Raw genomic sequence first — 13190 nt, 5'->3', positions numbered from 1 at the left:
GTAATCATGTAGTAACCAAAAAAGTGTTAAACAAATCAAATATATTTTATATTTGAGATTATTCAAAGTAGCCACCCTTTGCCTTGATGACAGCTTTGCACAATCTTGCCATACTCTCAACCAGCTTCACCTGTAATGCTTTTCCAACGGTCTTGAAGGAGTTCCCACATATGCTGAGCACTTGTTGTGTGCTTTTCCTTCACTCTGCCGTCCGACTCATCCCAAAACATCTCAATTGGGTTGAGGTCGGGGGATTGTGGAGACCAGGTCATTTGATGCAGCATTCCATCACTCTCCTTCATAGTAAAATAGCCCTTACACAGCCTGGAGGTGTGTTGGGTCATTGTCCTGTTGAAAAACCAATGATAGTCCCACTAAGCCCACACCAGATGGGATGATGTATCGCTGCAGAATGCTGTGGTAGCCATGCTGGTTAAGTGTGCCTTGAATTCTAAATCAATCACAGACAGTGTCACCAGCAAAGCACCCCCACACCATAACACCACCTCCTCCATGCTTTACGGTGGGAAATACACATGCGGAGATCATCCGTTCACCCACACTGCGTCTCACAAAGCCATGGCGGTTGGAAACAAAAATCTCCAATTTGGACTCCAGACCAAAGGACACATTTCCACCGGTCTAATGTCCATTGCTCGTGTTTCTTGGCCCAAGCAAGTCTCTTCTTCTTATTGGTGTCCTTTAGTAGTGGTTTCTTTGCAGCAATTCGACCATGACGGCCTGATTCACACAGTCCCCTCTGAACAGTTGATGTTTATGTGTCTGTTACTTGAACTCTGTGAAGCATTTATTTGGGCTGCAAGTTCATTTCTAATGAACTTATCCTCTGCAGCAGAGGTAACTCAGGGTCTTCCATTCCTGTGGCGGTCCTCATGAGAGCCAGTTTCATCATAGTGCTTGATGGTTTTTGAGACTTCACTTGAATAAACTTTCAAAGTTCTTGAAATGTTTCGTATTGACTGACCTTCATGTCTTAAAGTAATAATGGACTGTCGTTTCTCTTTGCTTATTTGAGCTGTTCTTGCCATAATATGGACTTAGTCTTTTACCAAATAGGGCTATCTTCTGTATACCCCCCCCACCTTGTCACAACACAACTGATTGGCTCAAACGCATTAAGAAGGAAAGAAATTCCACAAATTCACTTTTAACAAGGCACACCTGTTAATTGAAATGCATTCCAGGTGACTACCTCATGAAGCTGGTTGAGAGAATGCCAAGATTGTGCAAAGCTGTCATCAAGGCGAAGGGTGGCTATTTGAAGAATCTCAAATATAAAATATATTTTGATTTGTTTAACACTTTTTTGGTTACTACATGATTCCATATGTGTTATTTCATAGTTTTGATGTCTTTACTATTATTCTACAATGTTAAAAATATAGAAAAACCCTTGCATGAGTAGGTGTGTCCAAACTTTTGACTGGTACTGTATACTGAGTCTACAAAACATTAAGAACATTGCTCTTTCCATGACAGAGACTGACCAGGTGAAAGCTATGATCTCTTATTGATGTCACTTCTTAAATCCACTTCAATCAGTGTAGATTAAGGGGAGGAGACAGGTTAAAGAAGGATTTTTAAGCCTTGAGACAATTGAGACATGGATTGTGTATGTGTGCCATTCAGAGGGTGAATGGGCAAAGCAAAATATTTAAGTGCCTGCATGCATACACTAGATCACTGATAGGGGGCGCTGTGTTGAAGCCACTGTGCCTCCATCTTGGCACTCTCCCACCGTTGTAAAAAATATTTTGGAAGCTATAGAAATACATTTAATGTCTACATTAGTTTTTGCCACATTTATTCTATTACAGACACCTTAATGCATACTTTTTAAGTTATGTGAGCTAAATGAAAAATGCATTAAAGTTTTCCTGAAAGTATAATGTTTTAAGGTTACTAGTGTTACTGTCTGCACTTAAACAAAAAAAGACTTAAATACATGTAATTTTGTCCTTGAAACATTTAAAGTACTGTAGAATTCCATTCATTCCTATGGAGGACTGCTCCTACTGGGGAGTGCCAATATGGCCGCCGGTGGCTTCAAAGCCTCTCAATGCTCAATACATAGCATCAGCAATCCAGGATTTCTATACGTCAATGTTGCCATCCCATCCCACTCACAGCTGAGGAAATTCCCTCTGGTGTTCCGAGCTGTTAAATGTGTGAGGAAGGAAAAGCAAAACCTTGTACCTCCTTAGATATTCATGGAGGCTGTTAGACGGTACTATTACTCCTCAAAAGCTGTTTCTTGTTCTTCAAGATCACATGAGATTCAGAAGTGAGGTAGAAAATGTGTTCACTCTAGGTTATGTAATTACCATCAAGTGAGTGCAATGTGGGTGCCTGATTGGCATTGGGTATTGTAAACCATAGGAGAAATAGGTACAAATTGCATAAAAATTACATGGAAAATACCATACAATAGTATGTTATGAATAGAGTGATGTTGTCGGAAGCATTGTTATTTGTGTGTAGTAAAGAAGAATTTGTGTTTGTCATAGTTTGTTTTTTGGTTATATTTCTCTGTTATTGTCTTTGCCTGCATAGGAAATGTTAAATGCATGGATAAAATTTATCATAGGTGTTTATTGGTAGTAAACTGGTAGACGCTACCAGTTGCATGGGGCTAGCATGTTAGTAGTTATTTTACCATAGCTTCTGACACAGAGCATACAATATTGTATAGTTGATATAAGGTTGGATTAGCGGAAGCCCTACTAGGCATCCAGTCAATGTCATTCTTTTGTTAATGTGTAAAATGGGGGACAGGGTGGGTGGACTGGGTGGGTGGGTGGGTGTGCTTTGGTTGTTATGGGGATAGGAATTATTTTCTGCTACTGTAGGATGTTCATTCTTCTGTCCTTTTAATTTTTTCAGATTCCTTTCTTTCCTCTTCGCCTGTATCTCTCATTCAGTCTCCTCAAGGCAAGTGTATGGTTCTGTTACGCTGCTCGCCTGCTATCCTCCATCCTCCCTCTCCTCTCTCTCTCTCTCTCCCTGTCCTTCTCTCTTGCTCGGCTGCCGCTGTAATGCCTTCCATCCCCCTCTCTCTCTAGCCCTTCTCCTACTCTAGGCCAGACCAAGAACTTCATATTTGAGGCCTGGAAACCTTTCATCCCACCCCCACTACGCAATCTTCAACCGAGCCCTCCCCCCACCCCTAGAAGCCATGTAACTGTATCCCATCTGTTTCCTATGTTGCTGACCCTCTGCCGCCTGCACTAATTGCAATTTAGCAGGGCAGCGAGGCTCCTCCCTCTTTCAACAGTGTCTGACTGTTGGAATTTTCAAACTGCCCCAACTGGAGGCCAGACCTACTCAATTACTAGCAGCAACAGGGCCAACACCAAAGCCACTGACTGACACCCATGGTGCGTGGCAAGGGAGAATCACGTTTTCTTTAGGGAAGTTTGCACAGAGTTCAGGTTTAAAGCCTGTTTTTAAGGGAAGATGTCTTCAGGCATGCATGTAATGTACCATACCGGGTACAGCATATATGCTAGACACGCACCCTGACACGTGATGAACTGATTAATCCACAGATCTAATTGCTGTGTACAGTAATTGATCAAGCCATCTATTGATGGTGTAGTGATAAGTACATTGATTTCCAATGGAGTAGGTTGACATTTCAATGGAATAAATTGGCATCAAGCACTTGAAAAAGGAGGCATAGTGTAGCATTATATACTCAAACAAGCAGCACAGTAATGAAGAATAGCGCGTGTTTGGAATTAGTTGAGTAATTCCTCAGCTCTCTCTAACCTCCCCCAGAACCCCCTGCTCCCTGTTCTTACCCCCATCAGAAAACTGACAAGGCCTACAAATGACAGCAAGCGGATCTATTTCCAGTCTTTACTGCCTGCTCCTCTCTGTCGCATTATTTAGGTCAACGGCACTGTAGGTCCAAGATAATCCCAAGATTGCCACCTTATTTTAAGGAAGCAGAGAGAAGTTCAAGTTCACTTTGTGTGCACGATGAGCAAAAACTCTAAAAATGGCTCAGGTTGGTTGTCCCAGAGGGGTCCTAGCTGTCCTTGGATAGATGGCCCCTTCCTCCAGCCCTTATGCCCCATCTCTAGGAGCCCCCCACCCCAGTACCGTCACCGGCACTGGAGGATGAGGGGCACTGCGGAGGGATCCACTACACTCGCTGCTCTATGCCTGCTTAAGGCCTGGGTCTGAGCCCCTCCACCCTGTCTGTATCTGAGCCCCTCCACCCTGTCTGGGTCTGAGCCCCTCCACCCTGTCTGGGTCTGAGCCCCTCCACCCTGTCTGGGTCTGAGCCCCTCCACCCTGTCTGGGTCTGAGCCCCTCCACCCTGTCTGGGTCTGAGCCCCGCCACCCTGTCTGGGTCTGAGCCCCTCCACCCTGTCTGGGTCTGAGCCCCTCCACCCTGTCTGGGTCTGAGCCCCTCCACCCTGTCTGGGTCTGAGCCCCGCCACCCTGTCTGGGTCTGAGCCCCGCCACCCTGTCTGGGTCTGAGCCCCTCCACCCTGTCTGGGTCTGAGCCCCTCCACCCTGTCTGGGTCTGAGCCCCTCCACCCTGTCTGGGTCTGAGCCCCTCCACCCTGTCTGGGTCTGAGCCCCTCCACCCTGTCTGGGTCTGAGCCCCTCCACCCTGTCTGGGTCTGAGCCCCGCCACGCCACCCTGTCTGGGTCTGAGCCCCTCCACCCTGTCTGAGCCCCGCCACGCCACCCTGTCTGGGTCTGAGCCCCTCCACCCTGTCTGGGTCTGAGCCCCTCCACCCTGTCTGGGTCTGAGCCCCGCCACGCCACCCTGTCTGGGTCTGAGCCCCGCCACCCTGTCTGGGTCTGAGCCCCGCCACCCTGTCTGGGTCTGAGCCCCGCCACGCCACCCTGTCTGGGTCTGAGCCCCGCCACGCCACCCTGTCTGGGTCTGAGCCCCGCCACGCCACCCTGTCTGGGTCTGAGCCCCGCCACGCCACCCTGTCTGGGTCTGAGCCCCGCCACGCCACCCTGTCTGGGTCTGAGCCCCTCCACCCTGTCTGGGTCTGAGCCCCTCCACCCTGTCTGGGTCTGAGCCCCTCCACCCTGTCTGGGTCTGAGCCCCTCCACCCTGTCTGGGTCTGAGCCCCTCCACCCTGTCTGGGTCTGAGCCCCTCCACCCTGTCTGGGTCTGAGCCCCTCCATCCTGTCTGGGTCTGAGCCCCTCCACCCTGTCTGGGTCTGAGCCCCTCCACCCTGTCTGGGTCTGAGCCCCGCCACGCCACCCTGTCTGGGTCTGAGCCCCGCCACCCTGTCTGGGTCTGAGCCCCTCCACCCTGTCTGGGTCTGAGCCCCTCCACCCTGTCTGGGTCTGAGCCCCGCCACCCTGTCTGGGTCTGAGCCCCTCCACCCTGTCTGGGTCTGAGCCCCTCCACCCTGTCTGGGTCTGAGCCCCTCCACCCTGTCTGGGTCTGAGCCCCTCCACCCTGTCTGGGTCTGAGCCCCTCCACCCTGTCTGGGTCTGAGCCCCTCCACCCTGTCTGGGTCTGAGCCCCTCCACCCTGTCTGGGTCTGAGCCCCGCCACCCTGTCTGGGTCTGAGCCCCTCCACCCTGTCTGGGTCTGAGCCCCTCCACCCTGTCTGGGTCTGAGCCCCTCCACCCTGTCTGGGTCTGAGCCCCTCCACCCTGTCTGGGTCTGAGCCCCTCCACCCTGTCTGGGTCTGAGCCCCTCCACCCTGTCTGGGTCTGAGCCCCTCCACCCTGTCTGGGTCTGAGCCCCTCCACCCTGTCTGGGTCTGAGCCCCTCCACCCTGTCTGGGTCTGAGCCCCTCCACCCTGTCTGGGTCTGAGCCCCTCCACCCTGTCTGGGTCTGAGCCCCTCCACCCTGTCTGGGTCTGAGCCCCTCCACCCTGTCTGGGTCTGAGCCCCTCCACCCTGTCTGGGTCTGAGCCCCGCCACCCTGTCTGGGTCTGAGCCCCGCCACCCTGTCTGGGTCTGAGCCCCGCCACCCTGTCTGGGTCTGAGCCCCGCCACCCTGTCTGGGTCTGAGCCCCTCCACCCTGTCTGGGTCTGAGCCCCTCCACCCTGTCTGGGTCTGAGCCCCTCCACCCTGTCTGGGTCTGAGCCCCTCCACCCTGTCTGGGTCTGAGCCCCTCCACCCTGTCTGGGTCTGAGCCCCGCCACCCTGTCTGGGTCTGAGCCCCGCCACCCTGTCTGGGTCTGAGCCCCGCCACCCTGTCTGGGTCTGAGCCCCGCCACCCTGTCTGGGTCTGAGCCCCGCCACCCTGTCTGGGTCTGAGCCCCGCCACCCTGTCTGGGTCTGAGCCCCGCCACCCTGTCTGGGTCTGAGCCCCGCCACCCTGTCTGGGTCTGAGCCCCGCCACCCTGTCTGGGTCTGAGCCCCGCCACCCTGTCTGGGTCTGAGCCCCGCCACCCTGTCTGGGTCTGAGCCCCGCCACCCTGTCTGGGTCTGAGCCCCGCCACCTCTGCTTATGGCTTCTTAGGCTTTTTGCATGTTACCTCTGCTGGAGCCAAAAAGTAGTTTTTATTTATTTTATTGACTTTATTTTTTTCTTGATTTAGCTTTTTTTTTGGTTGGTTTGTTTTCTGGAACATCATTTTGTTAGTGTTTAGAAAAGTAGCCTACAGGGTGTAGACAGTTTTAGAATATATGGTATAGAAAGAGGATTCAACTTAAACCAGACTGGACGGACAGAAACTGAAAATCTGTCCTATGTGGCGCCAGGGTATTCAGTCAGAAAACCAGTCAGCTAATGGCACAGTGAGGGAGATGGGCCTTGGACCTATTCCATCCAGCACTAATGGGAAATGACACTGCTGTACCCAATGGAATTTGATCTCTGATCATACTGCGGCGACTCTTCTCTGCAGCAAAAATATTTAACTGGGTTCATGCTTTTGTGAAATGCTTTTGGACTACTAGTATCATTTTTAACAATAACAGATTGTAGGCTTACTACCTCGGGAATCAATGCAGAAGTGGAATGTGACTTAGACGGGCAATATCCTCATACCTTGAAGTGCATACCTAACATGCAGTTCTAGTCCTTTTTAAAGATATCTAGCTTTTACTTGTTTAGAGGCAAACTTTTCTTAACTAGCTAAGCTGCGATCAGTACTGGAAGGCTGTGTCTTATCAAGTAAACTATTTGACTCGTTCACATAGTGCCAAAATGATTGAGCTGATTTACACTTTCTCATCTTGAAGAAATGCATCCCTTTTAAGTCCTCTTGCTAGGCATATTATGGGATGTGAGATGTTTGTTGGATTGTGCTCAATAGTCCGTTAAAACAGGGATTAGTAATGAGTGTCCCTTTTTGACGCCCACACACTTTAGCACTCAACTCCAATTACTGTGGGGAGTAGATTGCATAAGAAGAGTGAGGTTTGGAAGTAATATATTAACCCAACTGAGCTACAGAGGACCACGTACAGTGATGCTCTCATCAGAGGTTGAATGAGAATTACAAAACAGTGTTTGACAATTTCTTATCAGATGTTTTGGGTCGTGTTATTAGTGATTCCAATCAGGCAGTGTTGGCCCCCCCGCTGCCAGTGGCTCTGATTCGTGTTCACGGTGCGGTAGCTGTTTTGTAATTTGTTTACTTGCGTTGAGCCAAAATACTACATTGCTTTCGGCTAGATGGAAAGTCCATTCGTGTATGTGGCCTAGTTTGAACAATGCATAATGGACCTCAATGGGAGGGGAAGACCAAGACAGCCCACCATTGAGTTGTGCACTGATGAACAACATGTCCACGGTGCTGTGGGTTTAGGGTGGCTGCAGGGTCACGCTGACTTGCCACAATGCCTATATTGGGCACCAAGCTACAATAACAGAATACTACAGATAACTTGTTGATGTAAGCTGTTGGGTAGTTTATGAAATGTACAATAACATTGGATTTGAAAAGAAAAAACTGAGCCACCGATTTGTTCCTCTTAGATTTGGATCTCTTGACTAATTTATAGTAAATAACCACATAGAAGGAGAGGCTGACCTTGTTGCATTTGGAAAAAGTACCAACTGCATATTTTCGCTATTTCTGCCTGAGAGATTTCCTCAAAGCAGGGGTTAAACCCTGGTCTCTGTATGCCTGGGGATTGCAGAGGCAAGCAGGCAGCTGACGTGTACCTCCCAATATAGCTGCCAATTCTCCACTGATCGCTTGTCTCCGGGTGTTGGAAAATGACAGGGGGGACCATCAGGCTGAAAAGGGATCATGTGATTATTGGAGCAGCTTGGAACATCTTGCGGATTATGTATGTATCTTCCCCCCCCCATGTCCCAGGATGCCCGTGGTACTGTGCCATGTGAGGAGGATCCTTGTCCCAGTCCGACTCTGTCACTTCAGCTGTGGCACATGGAAATAGCAGCAGGTTAGCACGCTTAGTGGCTTATTGACAGACTGCAGTACGGGGGGACATTATATTGGAAGCCTCAACACCAGGACTATTGTCCAGCTGGTTATGTGTGTTGTGTTAGCTGGGTGTTCTTGTTGATTTTACAGATAGGCAGGTGGGAAGAGGCCAGAATAGTGCGACTTAGTCATGCTTGCAAATTGGCCCGTAGATCCTCCTCTGCGGATGAGACTAGTCCTGTAAATCAATGACGTTTTAATTTCACTCCGGTTATATTTTTGACTTAGAGGTAGTAATAATAATATGCCATTTAGCAGACACTTTTATCAAAAGCGACTTACAGTCATGTGTGCATACATTTTTTTAAACGTATGGTGCACTGTATTCATTCCAGGGATGAGTCATCCAAGTACATTAAAGATATTGGATTGGAGTTCTACTGCTTGATTAATATCGTACCTAATTTACAAGATTAAGGTACGACATTACAATGCATTACTTACACGGACATCTGCAGTATTGAAGACATGAGGAAGAGTCATTCCCCTTAGTATGTAGGCCTAGAGGTTGTGTTCAGATGGGAGACACCGCTCATTGGGTAATCAGATGATTTATGTGTTAATTAGGTCATTATGGAAATAACGTCTTGTAATTTAGCTCCTGTTTATACTAGGCTGCAGTCACTTGACCCTAGTCCCTGGCCCATAAAAGGCATTGAGAGTTAAAACGGGGAGCGTTTATCCTATGTGACCTTTGCTTCCAGACTCGTCTTCTAGGCACATTTTTATATCTCGTCCCCGTTGTGTCACATTCAGTTCTATGATATCATCCCCGTAGTCTTTTATGTTGGTCTTCGGGAGATGTGAAGTGACTGCTCAACGGTTCTCATTAAGGTCGTTGATATTACCCAGATAGAGGAAGGATGGAGTGTACCAACCCTATCGGAAGTATTTTGTAGGACATACCAGACAAAGTACCCGATTTAACAAAACTCCAGGCCATATTCTATGCAGCTGTACTTTAAAAAATATATTAATATATGCATAGCAAAAGAGATGTGATTGTGATGTAAGTAGACAACAATGCATATGCTACCACAGGGCACACAGTATAACAATTTTGTTTATTGATGCAATTTTCTTATTTAGTTTGGAGCTGCTTCATTTCGACCATACAAGTCATTTCCAACGTTGCCTCATTGAAAATGCTCTTCAATGGCAACAACTTGAGATGTTAAGTCAGCAATGCATGCTGACTGACACACCCTCATCCATTACTGCCATTAAACCGTCCCATGCGATGCATGACTGCTTGGGCTGCAACAAAATGGCCTCCACCGACTATAACTGGAAGTGCATGGGACTTTGAGTGTGTCTGATGTTTATGCCCTCCTCCTCCTTTCCTTCCCTGCCTCCGTGCATGGCCGATGCAGACAAAAGGGTGGTGCTGGGCTCTGACAAGCCCTCCTCAGAAGGGGTGGCCACCTCCCTTCGCTTCGCCAGGCCTTCTCAACCCAGTTCGTTTTCTCCCACTAACTACGGGAGCGACCCATCAGGTCAGCCCGACAGAAAGCCAGATGATTCACCGACAGTGACGTCCCCCGTGTCTGAGAGGATTAAGGCACTGGAGGCCCTGGCAGCAAAGGAGCCCGAGCCCAAGAACGACGGCGGCTTCCCTCACTTCAAAGAGCGCCACTATGAGACGTCTCCTACTGAGGCGCCGACAGAGAGCACCTCACCCTTCCAGAAAAAAGGAGCCTCCATTGATCTGGAATCACCAGAATCCCCCTTTGAGGTCGTGGGAGAAGTCCGACAAGGGAGTGAGTTTGAAGATACTGCAGACTGGATGAGAGCTCACTTACCCCCTGTGCCTGACTTTGAAGATGCTCTTGTATCAGAGGAGGATGGCAAATCCCAAGAGATAAAAGTGGCAGATAAAGTGGTACCTGATGATCCAGAGGCATTTGCCTGTGTCCCTGACGCTTTCATGGACTCTCCCATTGAAAGGCCTGAACTGAAAAATGTGTTCAAAGACCCAGCGCAGCAGTCTAGCGTCGAGGAAGAATCTGAATTTGACCTGAGCTTCCTACCTAAAGCTTACGTGACAGACACCCAAGGCCCTGCTGACCTTGACTCTGAGCTCCCTGCCTCTCCTGCCCCTCCTGCCCCTCCTGCTGGTTTTGACTCTCCCTCTCCATCCCCTCCCTCTGACTCTAAAGAGAAGGATTTGAAGACCAAGCAGGCCCCATGGGGTGGTGACCTGGAGCTCCCAGAGGTAGTCGACAGCTCAGGAGACTCGGAGGACACAGTCATCGAGGACATAGCCTCCATTCCTGCCCCCTCTTCGTCAAGTGATACTACACCTGCCCCCAACCCCTCTGTTCCCTCCCTCCCTACTGAAGAAAAAGAAACCCTGCCAGCAAAGCAGCCAATGCGGGTCCCTACCATCAATGTTATCGAGACGGACGAGCCGAATTACAGCGAGATGGAAATGGAAATGGAGGAGGAAGGTGATGAAGTTGTAGAAGGCCCTGTGAAAGAGGCACCAAAAACACCTGAGCCGCAACCAGATGTAACTAGATGTGACAAAATTCCTCCCTTAGAATATGATTGTTACTCTCCTCCCTCCTCTCCGGTCGACTCTGATGATGAATACTCACCTAAACACAAGATCCTCAAATCTGAATGCAATACAGATAATCAAAAGACCACAGCACCTAATGATGGGTCAAAGGGCTCCAGTGCTGAGGTTTCACAAGCACAGAAAGTAGAGTCTGATCAATCACAGACCCCCAATGAGTCTAATGAAAATTCTTCACCTTCCACTGCCAAACCTTCTAAGAAAACCGCAGAGAACCTTTCAGACTTTCCAGAATATGATGACGATGACTGGTCAACTGGCGCACAAGATATCTTAATTAAATCTAGCTCTGCTAACATTACAGCTCAGGATCTTCCACTTCGCCCCTCATCCAAGTTTGAAGAGAAGCCAGAGTCTGATATTAAAGGGGATTATATGCAGACAGTTGAGCTTTCAAAATCCAACTACATGCAGGATGACGGAATCCGTAAATACGACAGACAATCTTTTGAGGACGAAGACGCACTGCCATCCATGGATGACACCATTGATGCTAAAGAGCTGAACTTTGACACAGTACATGAGCCTTCTCCTTCCGATCCAACCTCACAGATCCATATCGGAACACTACTCCCTCAAAACAATGCAACCACTATGGAGCAGGATATCACCTCGATGGCTGAAGAGGACTCCTTCCCCAAGCCAGTTGGAGGCCAGCCATCTCCCAGGGAGTTTCCCAAAGATCCATTTGCCTCTTTCCAGAGCAAACTGCCTGGCAGCACCCTGGAGCCCAAGCCTGAGAAGAAACCGAACGATGACATCATTGCAGATAGCATTGTCAACAGCAAGACGCTTCCACCTCAGGACGCTGGGGCGAAGGAGGACACTGACGCAGGACACCATTCAACAGACAACACCAGTGACCCAGAAAGCATTGAGCCGGACTGCTCAGTCTCTGGTGCCACAGACAGCTTCGTCGAGTTCATGAGGGAGTGCCTGAAGTCACGACAGGACGAAGATCCAGAAGACCTCCATCAAGGTCTCACAGCCAAGGATGAGTGTCATAAAACGGGTGCCCCTCCCTCCCAGTCCACACCCTCCGTGGGCATGGATCTGGAGCAGGAACGCCTCACTATCAATGCACTCAAAGAGTTGGGCAGCAGCCAAGAGGAGGAGGCTGACTTCCATTCTAGTATCAAGGCTTCTGAGAAATCCCAGTCTTCCTTTATATCGACAACCTCCGACCCTCCTTCTCCCCAAAACAAACCTGCTTCCGGCGGCGCATATTCCAAAGAGGTAGAGGCCATCGACGTGTGGGTGGCAGAGGCCTACCACCTTGCAGAGCATGTCTTGGCAGCAATGCTAACGCACTTGTCAGGTAAAATGCTTTCCCTCTGGGCTCTATGCCTGCTAACCTCACACAAGCTAACCACTCTTCCCCTCTCTCTCACTTGCACCTTTCTCCCATCTTGGTCCTCCTGTTCAAAATAGGAGTACACTAACTATATAACATATGGTATATAATCAGCATGTTGATTTCTTATTTATTCTGATACAGCGCCATGGCTGTATTGCTGAAATCTTTGTTTTACAGTCAAGCCTTCTGAAGTGCAGTTATTACAAAAGTCAAAAGGGTCGAACTATATTGTGCTGTGTGTATTCTAAAACGACACCCCCCCCCCCCCACCCACCCACCCCCCATGTCCTTAAAAGCTTGGCAGTAATCATGGTCGGACGGTGGGAGGTGGGGTGTTCAAACATGGCGTCCCGGTGTCTGCTTGCAATGCCCCTGGAAGTCAGGCGGAACAGTCGATCCACCAGTGTTGGGTTTCTGCTTTGGTGCGACATTCCACACCACACTGCACTTGCACAGGACGGGAGACGATCATTCCACAGACTGATGATCATTTTGAAGGAGCAGACTTTACTTAACCTTTTTATGATGGCATCATTCGTTATTATCAACCTGCTGGATGTTATAAAGCATGGCTAGACTCAGTAGAGCAAATGATGCGAAAAATTATCTGATATTTATGGGCCGTTGTAGCCTGCTCTCAGATCTGTATGTGCCTAAGTGTGAGTTGGCAAAAGGCCATACAGTACTCATCTCGAAAACAAAAGCAATTTAGGTTAAAAGAGTCCATACTAACAAAGGAAATAGAAGGTCTAACAGAACAGATAGATAGTAATAAAAACTGTAACAGAGGCTCAGAATAAATTTGAGGAAAAACCAAAAGAAATGGAGAAAC

At 48.9% G+C, this 13190-nt stretch overlaps 1 protein-coding gene across 3 annotated transcripts in view; it reads left to right on the top strand.

The window, feature by feature from the left end:
- Nucleotides 1-13190, top strand: part of LOC121571106 (reticulon-3-B) — a 40103-nt gene that overhangs the window by 4494 nt on the left and 22419 nt on the right. Inside the window, exon 2 of one of the 3 annotated variants that reach the window (XM_041882402.2) lies at nt 2905-2952. The exons of 1 other annotated variant lie outside the window; for it this stretch is intronic. In XM_041882402.2, coding sequence (XP_041738336.1) covers nt 2905-2952 — 48 coding nt within the window. Of the gene's footprint in view, nt 1-2904; nt 2953-6450; nt 12320-13190 lie in introns of those variants that run through there. One more of the 3 variants, XM_041882401.2, reaches the window with a different exon arrangement.

Source organism: Coregonus clupeaformis, chromosome 8 (assembly GCF_020615455.1).
Source record: "Coregonus clupeaformis isolate EN_2021a chromosome 8, ASM2061545v1, whole genome shotgun sequence".
NCBI lineage: Eukaryota > Metazoa > Chordata > Actinopteri > Salmoniformes > Salmonidae > Coregonus > Coregonus clupeaformis.
This window is presented reverse-complemented; position numbering and strand designations above follow the sequence as displayed.